General features: G+C 37.7%; 1 protein-coding gene across 1 annotated transcript in view; it reads left to right on the top strand.

Annotated features, from left to right (window-relative positions):
- Positions 1–18,203, top strand: part of grin2cb (glutamate receptor, ionotropic, N-methyl D-aspartate 2Cb) — a gene marked incomplete at both ends in the record, with an annotated part of 35,861 nt that extends 17,658 nt beyond the window's left edge. Inside the window, 9 exons of the mRNA XM_081392586.1 lie at positions 4,355–4,566; positions 9,358–9,526; positions 11,135–11,288; positions 11,644–11,769; positions 12,671–12,900; positions 15,011–15,171; positions 15,542–15,729; positions 16,218–16,450; positions 16,824–18,203. Of these exons, the coding sequence (XP_081248712.1) occupies positions 4,355–4,566; positions 9,358–9,526; positions 11,135–11,288; positions 11,644–11,769; positions 12,671–12,900; positions 15,011–15,171; positions 15,542–15,729; positions 16,218–16,450; positions 16,824–18,203 (2,853 nt within the window). The remainder of the gene's footprint in view (positions 1–4,354; positions 4,567–9,357; positions 9,527–11,134; positions 11,289–11,643; positions 11,770–12,670; positions 12,901–15,010; positions 15,172–15,541; positions 15,730–16,217; positions 16,451–16,823) is intronic.
- Between the last annotated feature and the right edge of the window lie 6,972 nt (positions 18,204–25,175).

The raw sequence follows: 25,175 nt of genomic DNA on the forward strand, positions 1-25,175 counted from the left end.
TATATATATACTGTATATTCCAGAAATTCCTACCTCATAGACTCCTCCAACGCTGGACATTTATTACCGTCCACACCAGGAGGTCATGATGCAATTACACTTGGCTTTCTGAAACAGCCCTTTCTTCCTCACATGGCCAGCCCTCCAGCACTTTGGCCTCTGTGATAGGGACATGTGTAGGCCGCCTGGCAATGTGTGAACACCACCTGACTACAAAAAGAGATTAGAGGAATAAACAGAGATCAAAATGACATCCAAATTTACATCCGGTCATCACGCCCTCCTCTCAGTGGATTAAAGGATACGGATATTAGAGGATGTATGTTGTCATCTAAATCTGCATATAGAAAAAAAAAACGTGCTCAGATTCTCCGTCCTGTTGATGGCTAGTAGATGACAACTAAACTGAAAGAGCTTTTGTAATCTTGTTTCGAAAGTAGGGTGTACAACATTTTTTTGCCACTTGTTTGTGTTTTCAACAATCCAGATGCTAAATGTGCTGCAATTAAAAAAAAATATTTAAATTAGTTAACTCGCTCTTTTTAGCTCAAACAAGCCTCCTTTCTATGTAAATAAGGCTCATACATTGTGCCTTATTCACAAAAATCATTGCTTTTTGCCAGGCAGAACTAGCATTGTGCTGTTAACACTCATGTGTGGGAATTTAATTTAAAAGAGATGTTTGAGTACATTTTTAATTGATCATGACAGCAGTAATTCATCAAATGATAATCAAATGACGGAGAAAACCATTATAATTGGGCCTTTATCCAGCCACACTGTCAGCTTGCACTTGTGTTGCACGAATCAAGTGTCTGAACCTGTGCAGTTCCAGCATTGTATGCTAGCTTTTGCAAGTGTGCTCTATTTAGCTTGACATGCAAATGTTTTTGCAGGTGCGTTTGCTGATTTGCATAATTCCTTTAGTAAATTAAGCACTAACACAATGCAGACAGTGTGTGCAAATAAACTGCACAATTAGTGGGAGTAATTCGTACAAGTACATGACAAGTAGATTTACGTGTAAAGGAGCCGCAAAGAGCTTGTGTTATTTTTGAAAAGTTTTGATCGATTTTTCTTTTAAAGAAAAAGTCTTTAGTTTAAACTCTCGCCTCTGGCCTTCATGGCTAACCTGACCCCCCTCTGTGTGACATAACAGTTTATCTATATCTGGCCACCTTGCTCTGTAGCCCCTCTCACGCTCCCATTGACACTCTCTGCACCACCTCACTTTCCCATGCTGTGCACACCCTGCTCATGTTGTGTGCTGAAGTCATTAGCAAGATGAATCATTGCTTCGCTTTTTTAAAGTACAGGCGTACTGACAGCACAGAGACTGTTTTTCTCTGCTGGTACCATGATAGTATCTCCAAGACAGACAAAACCCAAATGACACAGATCCTTCTGGGAAAAACACTGCTTTCGAAAGCATCTGTGCTATTGTGAGATTTGGAAGGAAATGCTTCAGGATCCAGATATTTTGCACTTGAGTGATCAAGTGGCGACCTGAAACTGTATGAAACGTAAAACACAAAAGTAGAAAGCAAACAAAAACAATGGCATCCTCTGAGAAATCTGTCTAATTTGTTTAGCTTCTGTCAAATATAGAGTTTGATAGAACACTCTGCCTACAAATACAAAGTTCTGTCCTTAACTCAATCTGCTTGCAATCACATCATCTCTACAGGTCACAGCTGATTGGTTCCTGCTGTATCAGTAGCCAATGAGCTCGCTGCTCAAACTTCAAATACTGGTCAGCATTTTGTCTAGCAGTTGCAGCGCGCTTTCAGAAGCCCTCCACCTTCCCCAGCTCCACCTGTATAGATCTGCTACGCTATATTGTACAGCAGCAGCATGTCTTACATGCTCACAGCAGCGTGTCGTGTATGTATTGGCACGGCAGTAGCAAATCCTGTACAATAACCAACAGCAGCATCAGTGTAGCAGATTTATTTCGCCAAAACCAAACATATCAACATTCTCATATCCATTACCAAACACTCAGAGAGTTGTCTCAACAGAACTAAGTATTTAATGGTGTTTTCTTCTCATTTAAAGGTAATAAGGTAATTTCACTGTCTTAACTATCCACAATTATATGGTTAGTTGCATTTTATATATGCATTTAATGCTTTTTTTTTTTCAGCTGTCCACAACCCTTTCAGAACAGACCTGCAACCCATTTTCGGTTGTGAACTGCAATAGGCAAAATGCTGTTGTAGTTTAAGTACATGATGACTTGGTTAAGCTTTAGACCACAGATCTGTATGATCAGTGGTTTGGACAGACATTGGCTTTTGAACATCTCAGCTAAAGAATTCCAGATATGCTAGGCGGCTGTAAAACGAAATAGGCTATTCCAAATAGCAGATATCTACTCCGACCGAAATTTGGTTTGCGCCTCAGAACGAGAATAGAATAGCCTGTTATTACAGCCATTATAGTCTGCTGAATTACTATACCTCTCACTTTCACTACACAGCCTATTTCAGTTGCTAATCTGAAAGTGCTCACTAAAACAGGTATAGACAGAAATAACTGCTGGGCTTTGTCTGGATTCATTCTTTACACATAAAGAACAGTTTCCACGACGCAGCCCTCATTTAATGTGCAAATAAAATGTTCTTTAGTGCTCTTGTCGTCATTGCTAATGATCAGATGTGATGTGCCACCAGGCTGTCATGTTATCCACACCTGGAGTCTAGAGATTGAATCTATTTGTTCTGCAGAAGTTTATGAATGATTCTTCTATAAATCCCTGTTGCCGAGGCTTATCACGCTCACTTCCCCTCACAGCTAATACCATAACCAAACATGGATTACAATTCCCAAGCTGAAAAGCCTCGGCTGCATTTGGGAAAGGCTGTCAAACAGCTGCTGCACAATTAGTGGCAACACTTTCTTGAGCTTTCCTGTCTTTTGCCTTAAAAGGATATGCTACAGTGCATCCTTCTTTAGCTCTTTTACATTTTTCTTTAAAAAATATGCTGCAAAAAATGCCTGTTTGCTCAAAATCTGTAGCAGAGGTCACACATTCAAGAAGCAGTCAGGTAATATTAACCCCAGCTAATGGACTGCAGCTTTTAGATGGAGGAGTGTATGTTCTTCTCTCATGTAACTTCAAAACAGGGTCACAGAGACGGACAGCAGGTTCGTACTTCTCCCCCCTTGGTATTTGGGTGTGACGCATTGATTCTTGGGAAATTTCAGTAGAGGCGGCCCTGAGTCAGACTCTCCATAGTCTCTTTTAAGCTGAGCTGGGCCAGTGGGTTGAGCTCTCTCTGGATAATAGGGCTTTTCCACAGTCTACAAACAGCTCTGTAAAGATTCCCCATGAGCCTCTGAGCCCTGGGAGATTTACGGCTTTGTGCAACACCTTCATTACTGGAGTAGTATAAATTCTAACCATTATTACAAATTCATTTTAAGTTCAGAGGAAAAACCCCAAAAAATATGAGCAATAAAAGAGAATAACATAAGAAAGCTGTGGGATATTTATATGATTATACATCACGCTGATGATGTGACAAACGAATAATGCATTGTATTGTACAGTGAATTATAAATACAACATACCCGTGAGGGACACACCATGAATTGCACTTTGGAACATTTTCCTTTATCACCTCTGTCGAATGTTTGCTTGTGTGTTTTTGCCTTTCCAAAGACAAGGATACAAGGTGATGGAATCCCCTACATGGATAAAATTAAACCGGAAATTACAAACATTGTCTTATACCATGCATGCACACAATCTACTACATGCCTATCGTCTGATGTATTCTTTTTCTTTTGTTTGTTTTTAGCAAGTAAAAGGCCTCTTAATATCATTCTAAAAGCGTCCACCTTCAGGTTGTGGTACATGTGTCTTTTCGCTGTGAAATCTTTACTGTTTTGTTTTTTTAACTAAACGTAAGAATATCTTTTATATTGTTAGTAATATTTGACGATTAACACTTTTTCTTACGTTTTGGCCATGAATATCAACAACTGCAATAGTTTTGCTCAGTTTGGGCCTCTGAATAAAATTTTGGTGTTTTTCTCCTCGAGTATGAGCTGTTTATTATCCTATTTCATACCAAATGCATCAAATATGACGCTCAACTAAAAAAAAAAATCTTCTTTTTTTTTTAACCTTTTCTGACAGTTATTTAAAATGTCAGGTTTTATGGTTAATGAAAATCTAAAAATGCAAAAGGATTTATGTGAGGGATAGCTTCAGGATTAAGGCATAGAAAATATAATTAGTATTAAAACAGTAGAAGTCAATAAAGAAATGTCTATCTGTGTATGGTTTAACCTTTGGTTTGTTTGCAATTTGTACGGTTTAATTCACTTCTGAAACCCTCCACAGGTAGGAAACTATGAGGGAGGGATTCTGCAGATGCGTTACCCTGTATGGCCCCGTTATGGCAGCTTCCTGGAGCCCGTATCTGACAACCGCCACCTGACTGTGGCCACGCTGGAGGAGAGGCCTTTCGTCGTCGTGGAGAGTGTTGATCCTGCCACGGGCACTTGTGTGCGCAATACCGTGCCGTGCCGTCGGCAGTCCAACCGGACTGAAAGGTACACCTGTGAATGTGACTTCAAAAGGTCAACATCTGTGGCTGTTGTTTATGAAGATATTCATCAAATGGGGTTGTTTATGAAACCAATATCTAGAAAATTTCATAAAGAGCACAGTCTCCACATTTCATCATCCTCTCTCTGCTACACATTGCAAATGTACTATTTGATTACATTGATCTTTAAAATGAATTGTCTCTTATTAAGGGGAGGAATAAAGAGTGTCCACTGGATGGATTGTACCTAGTACAGGGATAATAGGTACCCATTAATAATTATAAAATAAGCAGCAGCAACCTTTTCACTTTCTAGAATGAGTCATTATACAAACACAAACAAGAACATTTGAAACCGAGAAAGAGTTTTAGGTGGAAACGTCTAACATTTAATATTAAGTCAATATTCACCGCATTCTGCCTACAGTATGTACCACTGTTTTCTATAATATTTGCTATTTTTTTCTGATATTAGAAAAAATAAAACCCAGACTGCTAATTAAAAAGAAAAGTCTAATAACGCCTACACAAAACTGGCAAACATCCCCGTTTAGCAATATGCCATGAGAGTCACTTAGCATATGCAACTTGTTACAGTCCAGCAAACCTATTACACACTTTATTGGGATGTTGCATCTGCAAGCTTGTAGAGAGTTTAAGATGCAGCTAATTACTGAACCTTAGTTCACCCACAAAATGAAAAAAACAAAACAAAAAAAAAAACATTATTTGTATGACTTACTTTCTTCTGTGCAAGAATCTTCAGAATCTTAGGCTTGTTTAGTTGCTATGTACTCTAACTCTTTTATGAGAACATCACCTTATAGCAAAAGACTTACTTACTAGTATTTTTTTAGTCTTTCTAAAAATGGAAATGAGACACAACTTAAGCACCTTGGAGGCTCCCAAACTCGGCTACTAAATTTTAGTGTTCTCATTGAATGCCAACAATTCTTATCTTGATTAACCAGAGGGCTTAATGATTTAAACAGAAGCTCATTGGACTGAAGACCCGAGACCTATTATTAGGAATTGTTTTGCTCATTCCACCAATTAATCCCTCAACCCTCCTTGCCCTAGGCATAAACTTGCTATTTAAAACATGTGACTCCTTGATCACTGTAATTTGCTTTCCACTGTCGAAGGAATTCCTAGACATGAACAATAAAATAGTTTAATTTCAAAAGTTGGTTCCTCCTGGTAAATGAAAGCAGATTCAGTGAATTGTGTAGCTCTGGAGGTAACACATACTGAGTGAGGAGTGTGTCATGCCCAGAGAGAGAGAGAGAGAGAGAGAGAGAGAGAGAGAGAGAGAGATGACAGGCTCATTATGGCTCCATGCTGAGGGGAGAGAGTGTAAATAAATCATAAAGCAGAGTAATCACCCCTTGGGGAGCGTGTGATGGCTGAAGGGGAAACAATGATCAATAACTGTAATGGTGACGTTCTGCTCTGGGCCCATCACACACCTTCATGCTAATTGGCACCCATGTTCAGAAAGTTCTGAAAAGTATGACAACTGCTTTTAATTGGACCTGAGGTAACAATGGGCATTTTTGATGTTTGAGTGAATTTATGGATTTATTACACAATGATTCCCAATTCTTGTCTACCAATGTGTTTTACACATGTCAATTAGTCATTTATACAAATGGGAAAAGTATTATTCAGGATTTAAAGTAAGTGTATACCAAAATATGGTTGAGGAGAATGGGGTTTGTTGTCACAAACACAAAGGTTTTGAGTCAAAAGTTAAATTACGCAAACACACGTTTTCTCTAGCACTGGCTTTGTATATTGGTTTCAAACAGTTAAATAATTTGATAATTCTTTCCTTAATAGTGGGATAGTTCACGCAAAATTAAAAATGTTTGTCATCATTTACTCACCCTCGAGTTGTCCCAAACCCTGAAGCTAATATTTCTTCTGTTGAACACAAATGAAGATATTTTGAAGAATGTTGGTAACCAGACAGTTGACAGTAGCCATTGACTTCCATAGTAGGAAAAAATAGTATGGAAGTAAATGGCTACTGTCAACTGTCTGGTTACCAACATTCTTCAAAATATCTTTGTTTGTGTTCAACAGAAGAAACTCAAACAGGTTTGGAACAACCTGAGGTTGAGTAAATGATGACAGAATGTTCATTTTTTTATACACATACTGTATATACAGTACACTACCATTAAAGAGTTTGTGGTCAGTAAGATTTTTGTAAATGAATGAATTATTTTATTTAGCAAGGACACATTAAATTGATCAAAATAAAGACTTTTACATTGTGACAAAAATAAATGTTGTTCTTTTGAACTTGATATTCATTAAAGAATTCTGAAAAAGTTATAACATTTCCACAAAAATATTAAACAGCACGGGATTTTTTCTTGAAGGCCAAATCTGTATATTGAATGATGACCATGTGACACTGAAGACTGTAGTAATGGCTGCTGAAAATTCCATCAAAGGAATAAATTGCATTAAAAAAATATATTAAAATAGAAATAAAAAATCCTGTATTTTTTAAGAAGAAAAAAGCAGCCTTGGTGCTTGAGCACAGGAGACTTCTTTCAAAAACATAAAAAAATCTTACAGAACCCAAACTTAGTAGTGTAGTGTGATCTAGTTCTCCTCTATATATGGTATACTCTTTCTAAAGTTCAGCAGCACCAGCGGTCACTGGCATATTTATGAAGCCATGTATATCAAGGTCAGCAGATTGTGGCACTAATGTGGCTCTGTGTTTGGATATGAAATGCATTACTCTACCACAACCAAATCGATGAGCCATACCCATTTCTGCAGTACATAGGTCAAGCCACTGCACATCTCTCATACAGCTGTTTCACAATAACTGACTGTATGCAATGATAACAAAGATCCATATGACTCAATGTACTGTAATTAACTTTGTTTAAAGGAGAAATAATTGATTGACACTCCCTAGGATGCAAGTGTGTCTGTGTCCATTATACCAGTAAACTGATGCACTTTGTCCCTCTGTCCCTTGTGCTTTGTGCCCGTACGTGTGTGTGTGTGTGTGTGTGTGTGTGTGTGTGTGTGTGTGTGTGTGTGTGTGTGTGTTTGACTGATTAAACATCTCATCCTTAATTCACAGCCCCCTTAACCCAAACCGCCAGCGCCGTTTGCAGGTGGTGAGACAGGCTAGAAAAGAGACAGGCTTGTTTATGTTATGTCCAGATCGCTTGGCAGAGGGAGACTCTCATCTTTCCAAACACTTCATTTGTCTTTCTTTGTTATGGTTGCTGCCAGTGCCGCACACCCTGCATTGCCGGCCCTCCGCCCCAAGTCCACTCCCCGTACAGCTCATTACGCAGGAGGTCTGGGGGAGGTTAGAGGTGATGTATCATTATTGCTCTCAGAGTTTCTCTGCTCGGTGCCTCCAGCATCTAACGGTTAATGGAGGCCATCGCTTTTTTCCAAACATTTTATTGTGAATGCTCACAACCAAGCATTCCGTTTCTATAGATTCTGGGCTATGGGTTTTTAAATCGCAGCAGTTTGCTGAAGAGAGCCGTGTTCATTTGCTTTTTGAGCCTGTATTCATCTACTTATATTATTGATATGAGTAAACTTTATTATGTAGGCTATTTATTGTTCTTTTCAGGTCAAATAAGAAAGAAAAGCCCTCAGACGTACTATACATTAGTGGCAAAAAGTGATGTCTGGCCTAGGAAAAATTATAATAAAAAAAAAAAAAAAAAAAAAAATATATATATATATATATATATATATATATATATATATATATATATATATATATATAAAAATAATATAAAAAATTTGTTCAAGATTTTGTAAGCATATTGCATAGTTGTGCTTGGAGTCTTTTTTTTTTTTTTTTTTATGCATACCAAATTGTGCAAAATTTTGTCAGATGAATACCATAACCATGTTCAATGTTTTGTTCTTCCCTCATATTTATAATATATAAAATATTTTCCTCTTATTTTGATTGTTTAATCAAACTTGTAATTGTTTAAAAACACGGACATTACCGTAAGGATTTACACCATAGGCGAGTTGTTGAAGTGACCCCAAGTGCAGCTTTATTTACAAAACTTGATACAAAACTATTACAAATACAAATAAACAAAACATGCACGACATGACTTGAAAATATTGTTTCAACTTAAAAAAGTAAGTGTTCGTGCTGCCTTAAAAATTTTACGTTTAGGCAACTTGAAATGTGAAGTTGTACTAAGTTACAACTTGGATATTTGAGTTGACTAAACTTAAAATTTAAGGTGGCACTTACTTTTTTAGATTGAAACAAACCCAGAACTAAATGTGACAATCAGTTTTGGCCACTACTGTTGATGACATTTTTCTGTATATAAAGTCTTCTTCATAATCTTTTATGGCAACATGTATCATTTCCTCTCTCCATATTCATGTCTGTATTATTCCAGTTATGATTAATTAGTCTTTCTGTCAGTAATCTTTCTTTCAGATGTGTGTCACACCATATGTTTTGCCCTAGAACCATGCGCTTTGATCCTCTTCACCAAATGTTCAATGGGAGCATGTGAATCATAACCTTTTTATATGGTTTCACCCTAATAATAACATAAAAGTGGTCCATATGACCACAATTTTCGACACAAATTCTCGCATTAAGCTATCATTTGGCTTCTGAATGCTTGAAATGTGGCATACAAGTTGCTTGGAACAATGTTTCTTTTTGGGGTGAACTGTTACTTGTTTTTAAAGAAAGATGAAAAATTGTACTAAATGTTTAATTTTTTTTTTGTAATTTTTTTTTTTTTTTGTGCAGTATAACCGGTCACACTGAGCCTTACACCAAACTCTGCTGCAAAGGCTTCTGCATAGACATCCTAAAGAAGCTCTCACGCACAATCAAGTTTTCATATGACCTTTATCTGGTCACCAATGGGAAACATGGCAAGATGGTCCGTGGCGTCTGGAATGGGATGATTGGAGAGGTATGAAATGGCACATTTTCTCTCTCTCTCTCTCTCTCTCTCTCTCTCTCTCTCTTTCTCACATAAACGCACTCACACTTCAAACATGTCAACAGTTCAGTGCTCGTGGGAAATGAGCTAAATTAACATCTGAGAATATAAAAATAAAACAGCTTACAGCGTGATACAAGAAATAAATCAGCTTCCTATGACAGTGTCAACACGTTTTTCCTTACATTACTCACACCCTGTTTTCTTTCTGTATTTAACAGATCTCCTTAAACCAACAAATATTGCAGCTAAAGTTGTTAAGAGCATTCATGGAGCATAACTGGCTTTAAAAGCGATCCCGACATATTCAGTCCTGTGACCTCCTGCTGCGTGTAGTGTCACTTAATCCGGTGGTTTAGTGTCTTCCACAGCTGCTGATCACTTCATCGGTTTTCATCACCTGCATCTGCTAAAACGTTGATGAGTTTATAGATAGCAAACCCACGCTCCACATACAAGGCTTAAATGCTTTTCGCACTGCGAGGGAAATAGATCATTATATGAGATAAATAATTATTATATAATAGCAAGACAGAAATTACGGGCTGACATGAGTGTGATATAAGGAATTTTATTCATGAGCCTGATTGCGGGTGACGGAAAAACAAATCTGTCAACAATGATTTGCAATGTTAGCGATTTGTGAAGTTGTGTAATGAGGCCTAGTGGTTCATGTCCATTTCCATTCCTTGAAGAAACTGGAATCTGGAAACCAGAGGCTAATAATAACAACAGTCTTAATTGTGATATCCATAAAAAAAACTTTCAAACTATGACAGGTTTATAGTGGGTATTAACCAACTGGTAACACTTTAGTTTAGGGTCCAATTCTCACTATTAACTAGTTGCTTATAGCATGCATATAACTAGGATATTGACGGTTTATTAGTACTTATAAAGCACAGATTGAAGCCTTATTCTGCATGACCATTTTCTACATCCCTTAGTCCTACCCAATACCTAAACTTAACAACTACTAATAAGCAGTAGGAGTTTGAGGCAAAAGTCATAGTTAATAGAGAATTGGACCCTAATCTAATGTGTGACCAACCTTTGTATTATATTATATTATATTATATTATATTATATTATATTATATTATATTATATTATATTATATTATATTATGTTATATTATTATTGCGTTTACTTGACTTATATGTTGTACAGAGACATTCTCCACGTCCAAATATGTGTACTTCTCAAGGAAATAGCATAAAAGGATATAAGCAGTATGCAAAAAATACCCATATGACCTACTCTTTACGCTGAAATTCTGAAGTGCACATCCAATGGACACTTTGCTAGCCCACAAGGCCATGGTAGAGTGGTTATAATTGTAAATGGCAAAGGTGTAGGTCACAAGACAATGCAACATAGCATATAGTATGTCAGGATTGTATTTATGCTACACACGTTCATATTATACAGAAATTACTTTCTTAATGGCATAGAAGTTCTTCATTGAGTGTAGAACATAAGTTGGAAATTTCCACCCTGAAATTGCACGGGCCTCCATTATTTTGCGATGTTTCTGATGACTGCTCTAAAGTTTTCACTCACTTTCCCCTTGTTCAAGGTCTTCTACAAGCGTGCAGATATGGCAATTGGCTCTCTTACCATCAATGAGGAGCGGTCAGAGATTGTTGACTTTTCAGTGCCATTTGTGGAGACTGGGATTAGTGTTATGGTGGCCAGAAGCAATGGAACAGTCTCACCTTCTGCCTTCCTGGGTGAGGAGTCATCATTATCCATCCATTTTCAAGGACACACTCACACAGTTTACGAGAGATGCTTGCAGGCGGTGTTAAATATTTCCTACCAGTGACATTTTGATTAGAATGTGATTAGATTCAAATTTTATGCCTTTGTTGGATTAAATCTAGAATAAATCCTAGATAGGACAAACATTTTCTACTGAATCACCAGCTCTGCACACAAACAAAGACAATTTGACTTTGCTAAACATTAATTTGTTCGTTATTTTTGCTAATTGCACAGCATTTACATCACAAACAAAAGCACCATTATGTGCAAGATCTTAATCTGATAATCAGCAGATTTTTGGTCTCTCTCTCTGTCTTGCAGAGCCTTACAGTCCAGCCGTGTGGGTTATGATGTTCGTAATGTGCCTGACTGTTGTGGCAGTCACCGTGTTCGTCTTTGAGTACTTCAGCCCTGTTGGGTACAACCGGAGCCTTGTCAGTGCCAAAGGTCAGCCTTGGTTTTTCAAACAGTCTTTTCTCTATCAGGCACAAAGCTAGGAGAGGAAGAATAGTTGTGGAAGCAGCCTAATCAATCCACATAAACCGAGCTGACAGGTTGTGTACTTGTCTCCTAGTGTAAAAGGTCATTTTTCTGAGGTTTAATTAACGTTTGTCGCTTTGCTAATTTGACTTTGATTGATTGCTTGGCTTTTCTGTGGCTGTGTGTGAGATACAAGAACCACATTAGGAACTGATGCCAAGGTGGGAAAAGAATTTCTTTGCCCATGTAGACTGATCTATGACTAATTCAGTCAAAATGGCCAAGAGAACATATGTTATATAGGATATGCATATGTGTATTATAGAAATAATTAACTAATTAAAATAAATATACACATTAACGTTCAAAAGTTTTTGAGTGAAGTCTCTAATGCCACCTAGGCTGCATTTATTTGATAAAAAAATCAGTAAAAACACTAATATTGTATAAAAATTATATTTTATTTCTATTTTATTATTTTAAAATGTACTTTATTCTTGTGATGGCAAAGCGAATTTTCAGCATCATTACTCCAGTCTTCAGTGTCACATGATCCTTCAGAAATCATTCTAATAGGCTGATTTGGTGCCCAAGAAACATTTGTTTTTTTAAATGGTGATTTTTTTTTAAATGTAAAATTAGCATTTATTAGAAATATGTTTTTTTCTAACATTGCATATGTTTTTACTATCAGCTTTGATCAATTTAATCCATGCTTGCATTAAAGTAGTAATTTCTTTAAAAAAAATTACTGTTCCCAAACACTACGATATATATATATATATATATATACAATCACTATTATATAAATAATTAAAATTAAATGATTATTTATTTAATACATACTACAAATGTATCTCTTTTATAGCCCCTGGGGGTCCAACCTTCACCATTGGAAAGTCCGTCTGGCTCCTGTGGGGAATCGTCTTCAACAACTCTGTTCCTATTGAAAACCCCAAAGGCACAACCAGCAAAATTATGGTCCTAGTTTGGGCTTTCTTTGCTGTGATCTTCCTCGCCAGCTACACAGCCAATTTAGCTGCCTTCATGATCCAAGAGCAGTACATTGACACCGTGTCCGGTCTTAGTGACAAAAAGGTGAGTTGTATGTAATTGTAAATGAGCTGCATGACAGTGGTGCTGTATTTGGATACATTTTGATGTGTTTTTCTTTGTGTAAGAGCATATATGGCAGACAAAAAATGAGTTATGAAAGGCCTTGTCACACCCAATATGTATATTTGGAATATTAAATATTCAAGAAGATTTTAAAATAAAGTAAATTGGCACTTTTCTAAGTTCACTGACTCTCACTTCTCAAACACCTCTCATGATTACACACATCTCATGATTACTGATATTTTTGTTCATTTATTTTTATAGTAAAACACTATAAGCGACAGAAAGCCATAGAATTATGCAAATGAGAAATTAATTGGACCTTAGGAAGGAACAACAACAGATGAATCGTTCATAGATAAAAAAAAAAAAACAAGTGCGTAATATATGCTAGCAACAACATAATATAGTAGTGTTATAGAATACGCACTTCTGTGTTCTTGAACATACTGACTTTAAAACTGACTCCTAAACCTAAGGATTTGAGAGGCTTTGGAGGAAAATTAGCAGTACTGTATATAATACAGGGGTCTTCAATGTTTTTAGGGCAAGAACTCCTTAGGTGACAGAGACATGGAGCAGAGACGCCCGATACAAATGTGTCAAACAAAGATACATATTAAGCATGAAGCCTTCGATATTAATAGAAACCAACCATATTATGATAGTTATATGTTAAGACAGTAGATTAGAACTATAAATGGTATTGTTGTTGTACATGCATCATTGTCTGTATATTACTTTTCACTGTTAAAATTTAATTTTAAAAAGTATTGTATGCAACATAAACACACAGTACATGTTGCAGTAAAAATCACAATTCATTAGTTGTTCAGTTATTTTAATCACAATTATTTGAATTATTGGTTTGCATAGTCATATATTTTAATTTTACTGTCAGAACTTTAGCTAGACCTATAATTGTTCTAAAACTTCACATTTTTTAATTTTACTGTGAGATGGACAATTAAGAATCAAACAAATTAATGTGGGGGCTCTAGTAAAGTGCAGATGTAATGTGTAAGCAACGGCTCAACCATAACAAGAATAGCAATGTACAATGAGACATTTAAGATTATTTACAAGTCATTACTTTTACAAATAATTGGAATAGAATTTAAAAAATATTTTGATACAGATAATTTTTCAATGAATATATTAGTCTGCATTTAGATTGCTTAATGTGTATCTACAGAATTTTTTGACATGCCATATTTTTGTCCCATGCTATCATGTTATCACTATGTCAACCATTGCAATTTTGTGAGTGAATCCAGCATTTATATGTAGATGTCACTTCCGAAATTTTGCAGCGTGTAATTGGCCCTCGGTCCTCTTAGCCACATGAAAAACAAAGCTTTTATTCAATGGATGAAGCGCAAATAGCGCTTCTTTTATAATCACTAAAAAGGTATCACTTAGTTCATCGCAATCTCACAACGTTCTGTTATAATCAATAAAGCTGTCTACACTGCACGAGAAATCTCTTACATCGTGTTTACACTTTGGATTCGCAAGCGTGTAGAACTCAGCACTGAACAAAAACTCTGCCGTTTTAAGCGGCGAGTGGATTCTAAATGAAACCTCTTATTGGCCATTGTGTTCAAGAGATCAACAAACAAGTCAACAAACACAAATACGCTCGAGCGCTAGCCAAATCTGTTTAGCCAATATGTTATTATTATAGTATCAACTGAGGGTGCTCTCGCTTTCCTTTGAGGGTGCTTATCATTTGACTGTTTTAATTTTTTTAACAAAAAAATATTTATAATCAAACATGAATTGGACTAGGGGTTGCAGACCCCCAGTTGAAGACCCTTTGTCTAATATGGTCACTCAGAGCGAATTACTTTATCCCCTATGTGCATTGTGTAAAATAGGTCAACTGTTCAAATGCAAGAATCAGTAAGGAGAATAAAAAAAAAAAAAGCAGTACTTCGATTTACTTTTCCAAGGTCAGTACTACCCGGGCAGTAGGAGATTCTGTGTAAAGTCCATGTAATCTGTGTTGATCTACACTATTAAGGTTAAGACGCAACCTGCCTCAGCTAAACAATTGAAATGTCATTTAGTCCTTTTTTTGTTTCAGTTTCAAAAACCCCAGGAACATTATCCTCCTTTTCGCTTCGGGACAGTTCCAAACGGCAGCACCGAGAGGAACATTCGAAGCAATTACCCTGACATGCACACCCACATGATAAAATACAACCAGAAGGGTGTGGAAGAAGCTCTCAACAGCCTTAAGACAGGGTGGGTTTCAGCAATAACATTTTATGTGTGTGTGGTTATGTGGAAGAGCTCTGAACGCTAACAAAACGGTAATACATCATGGTACTACCAAAGTACATGTCCAAAAACATGCTACTTTTCTGTTAGTGAAATGTTTTGTTAATAATCTGTAATGAGATTTACTCCATTGGTCATTATATGCATCATTTAAAAGCAATTTTGTTAGATCTAAGGGTCAGTGAAACACAGGTGGGAAACATAAATAATGTATCATCCACCATTTGTCAAGGAAACGGGGAGTATAAATTAACAAGAGCTAATTATTTACTTGACATAATTACGTGTAATTACTAAGCCATTTGCCTTGGGCTCATTTCTGTCCTCTGTGTAGGAAGTTGGATGCCTTCATATATGATGCAGCAGTTCTTAATTATATGGCTGGCAAGGACGAGGGCTGCAAGCTGGTCACCATTGGTAGTGGGAAGGTGTTTGCTACCACAGGCTACGGCATTGCTCTGCAGAAGGACTCCCGCTGGAAGCGCCCCATAGACCTGGCTCTCCTCCAGTTCCTGGGAGATGGTAAATTGCAAATGGGGGGCCGAAACTGGTCAACACTTAATATCCTCTGCCCCAGCATGGAAGCTATAACATTTCCCTCTTACTGTAAAAAAAACTTGATGTGCTGTGAATTGAGAGGTTATGAAATGTCAGCGCAAACTACAGGCTTAAGAAAACCTCACTGAACAGTAGACACTGACTAGTGAGCTACCTGCCTACATTTTATTTATTGATTTTCTTTTATTTTTTCATTCTTGACACAATGTATGCTTAACCCTGAAGAATACATGCAATATTGCCCAAACTAAGTAGCTACTTTTCGGAAAAGCCTTCATGTCGGGAGCGCGCAAATTATGCCTTAAAATGTTGTCTAGGTAGGAAGCTTACTAGGTTTTGGAGCAGAGCACATTTGTGGTTCTTATAGTATCCGCTTGTTTCTGTCATAGTTGAGTAGACTTTGACTGCCGCTGTTTCTGGCATTGTTCCTGACCCTGTTTCCTTTCATGCAGGGGACACACAGAGACTGGAAACAGTATGGCTGTCTGGAATATGTCAGAATGAGAAAAACGAGGTCATGAGCTCTAAACTAGACATAGACAACATGGCAGGTGTTTTCTACATGTTGCTCGTGGCCATGGGCCTCAGCCTGTTGGTCTTTGCTTGGGAACATCTACTTTACTGGAAACTGAGGCACTCTGTCCACAAGTCTGATCACTTAGACTTTCTACTGGCCATCAGCAGGGTAAGGTTGCCTTGTAAATTTACATTTCAATATTAAGTCATGTTTAGACTTAGACTATCATACCATTGTACACTGGTCAAATATTTTTACCCAGCCCAAATCATAATGCATAGTCTGTTGTATTTAGGCTACTTGTTTACTAAAAGGGATATTTGGGTAAATTCAATCAATCAAATAATTCACCATAAGGAGGCACATTAAACTTTGACATGAAACAATGAACTGATCTTTGTCTCTTACAAAAACATAATCTGGTACATTAATCATTATAATGGAGAAAAATACTTCCATGACACAAATGAATCCAGTGAAACGCCCACAAAATAACATTTCTCTGTAGGAATACACAGTCACTATTCACTTTACATTTCAGGGCATATACAGCTGCTTTAATGGCGTTGAAGACTTTGGCAGATCTACCAGCATACAGAATCCAGATCTCACCGCCAGTTACGCCCAGGCCAACATGCTGAAAATGCTGCAGACAGCCAAGGACATCGTCTCTTCAGCCAAAGTGGAGAACTCATTGGATAACGCCACCAAGACCATTGAGAACTGGAGCAGACACGGTGGCAGCCTCCCAGCACGTATCCCACTGGTGACCACAACTGAAAAAGTCCCTGGTCACTTCTCATATATCACTAACGTCACGGAGAACCACGTACCTCACATGCAGCGTTCCATAACTCCACCTTTCATGCAACACACCAAAACCACTAGCCCACCACCGATGGTAAACCATAGAGTCCTAACACGGCCCACTCCTCTTCGCTACACACTTCCAGCCAGGACCAGGGGTCTCTACGACGGTATGCTTCCTGTATCCAGTCTAAGCACACCTCATCTAGCCATGCATGATCCTCCATCCGACCTGGCCCATCCTGGTTCTTCCTTTGTTCCATACAGAGACATGTACACCGAACACCACAAGTCTTGTCACAATGATTTATCAGATGCCGTCAGGAGGAAAAAGAGACCCCAAAATCTCATTGTGGAGGCCATGGATCTGAGGGGGCTTCACGATTATAAAGACCAATCAACGTGTCATACCGAAGCAAACAGTTTTGCTGAAAACCACCTGTCCTCGTCCTTCAGCGAAAATCCTTTTGTAGCAGCGGACACAGCTTGTAATTCCTGTGTCAAAACGTACTTTGACCCTGCGTTCGATGACATACCGTTGCTAGGGAAAAGGAAGCTTCATCGCAGACCGTCGTTCCTGAAAGCCACTTGGGGCCCCGACAGAGTCCGGTTCCCGAATGACAGATCCACTGCAGCAGCCTCCTCACGAGTAGCTATACCTGACCTGTTCCCTTGTGTGGACGTACACGGACGGGTGAGGAACACCATGTGTTACGCCCAACCGATGGATCACACCTACCTTCACGCCTTCCGGCGAAACACCAGGAAAAGTCAGAAGCTGAGACACAGCCAGTCCACCAGGCTTCCCACCTACAAGGAGGCGATTTTCCACAACGTGGCAGCTGTCAGGAGGGCGTCAAGTTTGGTGCATAGACCCTATTCCTACCCAGAGCTGCCAGTCTACCAGAGCCCCCTGTCATATGGACCAGCTGAATTATGCAACATCTTCCCCTGTATGGGACATCCTAGTGACAGTGTATATGGAGGTTATAGGGCACCCACACACCTACAGGATAACCATCTAATGCCTGTTCCAGGCAGCAGGGTGGTTCATAGCAGCCCTATTGTGCCCATGACATGGGGCAGAATTTCCAGTTTGGAATCAGAGGTGTGAACTTGTCCTTTCATGTGCCAATTATGAACTATTTGGCCCACAAGCTTCTACTGACCAATAAAATTACTTTGCCTTTAACACGAGCAGAAACACAAACCGGGTTTAATTTGTTTTCATTTTTTATTTATTTAATATTATTATTTTATTTTTATTTATTTTTTAAAGTGCAATAATGTAATAATTGTGGGAAGTATTTAGGGAAACCGTCAAATGCCATCCTAAATTTTGAATGAATGAATTTATGGACATGTAGAACTGTAAATGATTAGCCGTTCTTATCTCTTTAGTCCACAAAATGCAATATATTGCTATATGTATAGGACTGGACGAAAGATATTTTTCTTCAAAGATTGTAGTAGAGAAGAGTCAAACTGAGACACTAAACTATACGAAGTGTTCATTTTGAAGTACATTTGGTATTATACGCTATGTAATTCTCTATGATACTGAATTTTGTAAACACTTAAGACATATTGTCCGATATTTTTTATTTTAAACAGCAGGGCTATATAAGTGGATTTTCAGGCTCTTACATTCCCTTTCTGTCTCTCGTTCAATGTCCAATCTCCTCTCTCTCTCTTACTCTGCTGTGAGCGGGCTTTTGAAGAAGAGCAAATTGAATGGTACTCTAATATTAGCATCATCAAGGATCTTCACACTTTAATAAATTACAAAGGACCATCAGTTAGTCCTTTGTAACTGCTGTCTTCTTTAGATGGCTGACAGATAGAACTCTTTGAACACTGCCTTTTATATGCAGAGCCACAGCATATTTTAGACCGCTTTTAACAGGGGTTGGCTGTTTGCAGTTGTGACACGACGGAAAGAAGCATTACCTTAGTAATGTCCACACAAAAAAATATGCTGACACCCATAAGATCAGGTTTGGGGTAGAGTTTTGCTGTTGCCATTGGACGACTGCTATCAAGTCTGTTTGACCTGCATACTGAACCTCACATACCCACGAGGAAATCTGTCTGTGCCTCAAAATAAACTTGTGATGCTCCAGAGTGTGAAAGAGCGAGAGAAAGATGGTGCAACGGATGGAAAAGAAGAGAAACTAGGAAATGAGAAACCACACTTCCTTCAGTTGGGATTTAAGCTACAATATCTGAATGTTTATGAGCTGATAAAGCTCATTTGAGGTTGTCATAAGTTTCTCATTAAAGCAACTCTGTGGAGTGATTATACAGGAGGACGTGTTACCAAAAAGTGTCCTTTACTCTAGGATTTCATTATTTCGGCTGTCTCCAACGCACGTTGTTCTCGCGACGCCCAAGGTGACCTAGGCTGGGGTAATTATGCTGTAAGGCTTTTGTTATCTCCCGATAAGGAGCCCTCCTTTCAAGCAGTGAGTGAGGAGCATTTTTAGAATCTAAACATCGAGAAACTTTACATTTTTTCATCACAAACTTTTCTTTGTTATTGCCATATTACAGTTCATAGCACTGCAGCAGTGATTTAATCTTCAATACCGCCAGCGTGCACAGATAGATTTATGTACCACAGGATAATTGTACTTTTTTCATAATGTTTCACTCAGTTCACTGACTGACATCAAAAAAGAGGCCTGCTGCAGAACGACCCACATTTCGTTTTCATAAAAAACCAAGCACGAGGACTGAGGAGAGGCAGGCTAAAGCCATCATCATCATCATCATCATCATCCAAGCAAAGTCTTATTTCTCTGTGTTCCTGAAAAGCGTATTATTGAATGATCTCGCGAGTTGATAAATGATTCAATACGTGCATATAAAAACATCAAGAGAGGCTGGGGATCGTCCTCTGGAAGAAATAAGCAGCAATATATCAACGCCACAGGTAGCTGTGGTGAAAAATGAAATGCATTTAAAAGTCAAGGGGACCTAGTCTCATCCAGCTTTGAGAAAGATGCAATGGAATGACGAGGCAGACATGTGTTTTCGGAATATTAATAATTCAACATGTTCATTTGAATCGGTCTGATTTTGCGCTTTTATCATAGACTTTAACACTGGGGAAAAAATGAGTACAAACAACTTTTTCATTTTCAAGAAACATTGGATCAAACATGAAATTTCGAAGTAGAGAGAATGACAAACATACTTTGTCTTATTCACTGTAAATTCTTAATTGTCACAGTCCATTCCTTTTCTCTTTCTTTCCGAAGGAAAGGAAATACGCACATTTACAGACACGCTCACAATACAATTACTCACATCTCTGCTGTCACGCCTTCATATCATTGCATTTCTCTGAAGCATCATTTCAGGGCTGCAAATTGTCCCAGATGCTGCTGGTCACCTTGAGCCAAGGGCTTCACAGCCTGGCGGGAGAGGGGAAAGGCGATGGAGAAAGACACCACAGAGAGGCTGGCAGTCTGAAATTCCATCAATTAACAACCGAACAGGCTAATAAACGAGAATAACTCGCTGCCCGCAAACAACAATGAACAACTGGAAATATATACTTTTTATACTCTGTTCTGTTGGTTCTGTAGGTACGGTATTGAATGTGGTTACAACATGAATGATGTAAGTTAATGTAGGTTACCACACAATCACAAGTACATTGTCTGCACTGAGCTTATCCAAATCAAATGAGGTGATTTTTATCAAGTTGCTAGCACAATGTTAATTAACCTATATGAGTATTACGTGTACTATGCTGTTCTGTGTGTTTTATCTCATCGAAGAGTAGCAGTGATATCAGGAATCCAGGGTCTGTACTAATCTATCGAATCTATAATTAAAGAGTTGTAACTAAACGTTGCACATTAAAGAGAATCATTCCAAAAAAAAAAACATTGTTATTAATCTTAATCACTACTTGAAAATGGGTTCCAATGGTATAATCAATAGTTTTTTTTTTTTGTTTTTTTTTAACTGGTTGCTGGATATTTCGTTGTTTTGTAAAAGTTTACATCTGTCCATTGGGTTAAGCTCTACAATTGTTTTGTCTTCTGACTGTCATATCATACTCATGGAGAGACCTAGTGCTCACTGTTTTAATTAAAGGAAGTCTGTGCTGTGTGAATTGATAGTTCCCAACCTTTGTACTTATCATCTGTTCTAGCTCTCGTCTCTGCTCAAAGGGATGCCGTGATATGACAGCGGGTCGCAAACGTTCATTTGTAACTGACCTTATTCACTGCCTTTTCACCCCAATCCTGCCGAGCCTTCAGCCTGGGCTCGTGGGAGAGGTTGTGGGGTTTTAACTTTGGTTAACCATCCCATTTGAGACGGCTCCGTCGAATCAAAGGCACGTGCCACTGTCTAATTATTTAAAAGCGTTGTTTCAAATGACAGCTCTGTGATAATAAAGGGATGTTCTTGTCATTGGAGGCTGGTTATCTTTGTCTCTCCGTAATTAGACTGATCTTAAATGATAGAAACTTTGAGGTAATCTCACCTCGCAGAAAAATGGAAAAGTTTTAGTTGTAGATTGACCCATTTAACTAAAGTATGTTATGGCCTGAACAACACAAGGATTGTTTAAAATGAGAATGTTGATAGCGGTGAAAACTGTAAAATGATATTTCAGTTCTACTGTTTGCAACCATTCTGCAATTGCCAGAGGTTTTATCTTTAGATGGAGTTAAAAATGTGTTTGAGATGAACAATTTCACCTTGTGTCAGGAACGGCTTGACTAGGGCCATATATAAGCAATAGATCATCGGCTGTATGGGCAGCAGAGAATGAAGCAATATAGGATGTAAGAAATGGATATACTTGTGTGTTGGCCTCCAGACATGGAATTGAACATATGGATGAACAGCAAAGTCTGAAACTTTTTTTCATTTTCTCTCTAAACTTTATACATTTTACTGATGATAGCAGCATCATACACTCAAAAGTACTGTTTTTTGATGTTTGTTCAATTTGTTTTTTAAATGAGCTAATGCAACTATGCAAAACATTTATTTTTGTCACAATGTTTATTAAATTACATAATTACAAAAACTACATAATTATAGGCTACTATATATGTTTATGATTTAAATATGTAAATTATATGATACTTGTGTATTTGCCCCTGGACATGGAATTGAACCTATGGATGAAGCGGAAAATGGATGGATGAAGTTTTCCTCAAAACAAGTTTTTAAATCTTCCTTGTTTTTTTTCACGTACAAACAACAATGTTGTCAATACAATCCCTGTTCACACGGATTTGTGAAAACGACAAAAAAACGCATTGTGCATGCCAGGCCAGTAAAGAAACACTATGCGCCTATAGATAGACACTGCACGTAATACGTACGTGCATGACGTCACTGTTTACACAAATTAGCGTTTTTGTAGTTTACAACAATAAAGGTATCGTTTTCAGACACTTGCATTTTGAATCCCGTTTTCAAAAGTTTGTGTATTTCAGGCCCCCAAAACGCCGTTGGTGTTGTGTAAACGCCCCCTAAATAACACAAACTAATACATTTTTTACCATCTAAAAAGTAGAATATATGAAGTGTTAAAGGGTTAGTTCACCCAAAAATGAAAATTCTGTCAGTAATTACTCACCCTCATGTTGTTCCAACCGCGTAAGACCTTCGTTCATCTTCGGAACACAAATTAAGATATTTTTGATGAAATCTGAGCCATATCTGAATCCTCCATAGGCTGCTATTGTGTCCGAAACTTGCTGGCCCAGAAAAGTTATTAAAGAGATCGTTAATATAGTCCAAGTGACTCCAGTGGCTCAATCTTATGTATATCAAGCGACGAGAATACTTTTTGTGCGCAAAAACAAACAAAAATAACGACTTTATTCCACTATTCATTTCCTTCTCTCTGGACCTCTAGTTGGTTTGCGTAGTGTTTTTGCGCAGCGCGTCCGTATTTTTTTACAGTCTATGGTTACACGTCACCACGTACGCTCACTATTGGCCGACGCCAGTCATGTGTGTGATGCGTGATGACGTGCAACACAGACGCGCAGCGCAAAAACACTACGAGGCTATGCTACGAGGCTATGCTACGAGGCCCAGAGAGAAGGAAATGAAAAGTGGAATAAAGTCGTTATTTTTGTTTGTTTTTGCGCACAAAAAGTATTCTCGTCGCTTGATATACTTAAGATTGAGTCACTGTAGTCACTTGGACTATATTAACGATCTCTTTAATAACTTTTCTGGGCCAGCAAGTTTCGGACACAATAGCAGCCTATGGAGGATTCAGATATGGCTCAGATTTCATCAAAAATATCTTAATTTGTGTTCCGAAGATGAACGAAGGTCTTACGCGGTTGGAACAACATGAGGGTGAGTAATTACTGACAGAATTTTCATTTTTGGGTGAACTAACCCTTTAACTGTTTTTACTTATTACTCGGAACAAATTATGTCGACCCAATGCAAATCGCTTTATGAATTACAGATTTATAGTTAAATTATACACACCAATTAAATATTTAAATTATATTTTAACTTAAATGTAGATATAATTTAAATATGTAAAAAAGTAGTAGCTTACTCAAGCCATTTGTGTTTGTTCTAAGAAATTAAAAATATAGGCTATATTTTAGTATTCAGCAAAATAAAAAAAGAACAACAACAAAAATATTGTTTCAAATTCTGACAGACAAATGTCAGTGTGTATTCCTGTCAAAAGGTTAAAGTAAAACCGGTCTGAATAAATCCTGCATTGTTTATCATCGTTCATTTTGTCCTTCCAAGGTGACAGCCCCAGCAGTTGGCCGTGGCTCATAACATGGCAGCAAATTAACATCCCCTAGGTTGCCATGCCATAGGCCGTGGTTTGAGTGAGACTACACTTTAGCAGCTTGCCAGTGAGCACTTGGATACATATTCATTTCTAATTAAGAAGGGCTTGAGTTTGAACCACCGACCGAGTTTACAATTAAAGACTTTATTTAAGCAGCGCATTTACTCACCCTCGTGCAGTTCCAAACCTCATGTGATTATCATTAGCCTACTCTGTAAAACAAATGATGAGAAATATTGGAAAATATCCTGGCACAACTCTTCTCCAGCAATGTTTTCACTGTTATATGTTAGGTGGCGCTATCACGCTACTTCTGAAATAGTTCAGAATCTCTATTCTCTATCCAAAAGCAAGCGAAGAAGAAGCAGAAACAAGCGTAAGAAGATTCTTTACGTACATGTAGCGAACGCGAATAAATCAATCATAAATCGGTAGGCTATCTAAGATTCCCGAATGAAATCCGGACTCGTCTTTGGCGGGAAAACACAAAAGCTTTCTGTTTAAAATGTTGCTTTTTATTGAAACTTAGCTACAAACATTCAATTGTTAATACAAAAATAAAATGCATGAAGCTAGAATGAAATGTTTAAAAGCTGAGGCTGTATTTTTTCTTTTGATACAGTGTGTTTTCAGATATTCAACAAAATAATCTGGGGGCCATTTTTGTTAAAATGACCAAAAAATGCTGCTGCTGGCTGGCAACTAAAAAAAAAAAAAAAAAAAAAAAAACGCTGGCGGGGAAAGAGATAATAGGCTACATTGAATACCAAGACTTCTGAAGACATAAAATAATTTTGTATCATGAACAGACCTAAATTTAAATCATTATTCACTTATAATCTTCCCCCTCCATTCATTTACAATACAAAGGGTGTCACTTTGACATTAATATCCCTTTTAAAAAAAGAAACTGTAGACAACCCTGTCTAATGTGAGGATACATTTCTTTCAGACTTAATTTAAACCTTGTGTCTGGAAGAAAGAATGAGCGACTGAAATACTAAATAATAATACGTGAGACACAAGTGGAAACAAGAAACCCACAGTACATCTATTGAGAGGGTCTTAATTTCTAGAGTCACAGAGACGACTCGGCTGTCCTAAAGGAAATCAGTTTTGGGGGCTGGATCCATTATAGTGTCCAGCACCGCCTATTGTAGAAATTATCTATGAAATCAAGGCAGGTCATCCATGTCCTTGACAGAACAAAGGCAGTATAACCCTTTGTCCATACAAATCCATCTCTCTGATAAGAGAAGGCTATAATGGATT

This window comes from Scardinius erythrophthalmus, assembly GCF_964197995.2.
Source record: "Scardinius erythrophthalmus genome assembly, chromosome: 18".
Lineage (NCBI taxonomy): Eukaryota > Metazoa > Chordata > Actinopteri > Cypriniformes > Leuciscidae > Scardinius > Scardinius erythrophthalmus.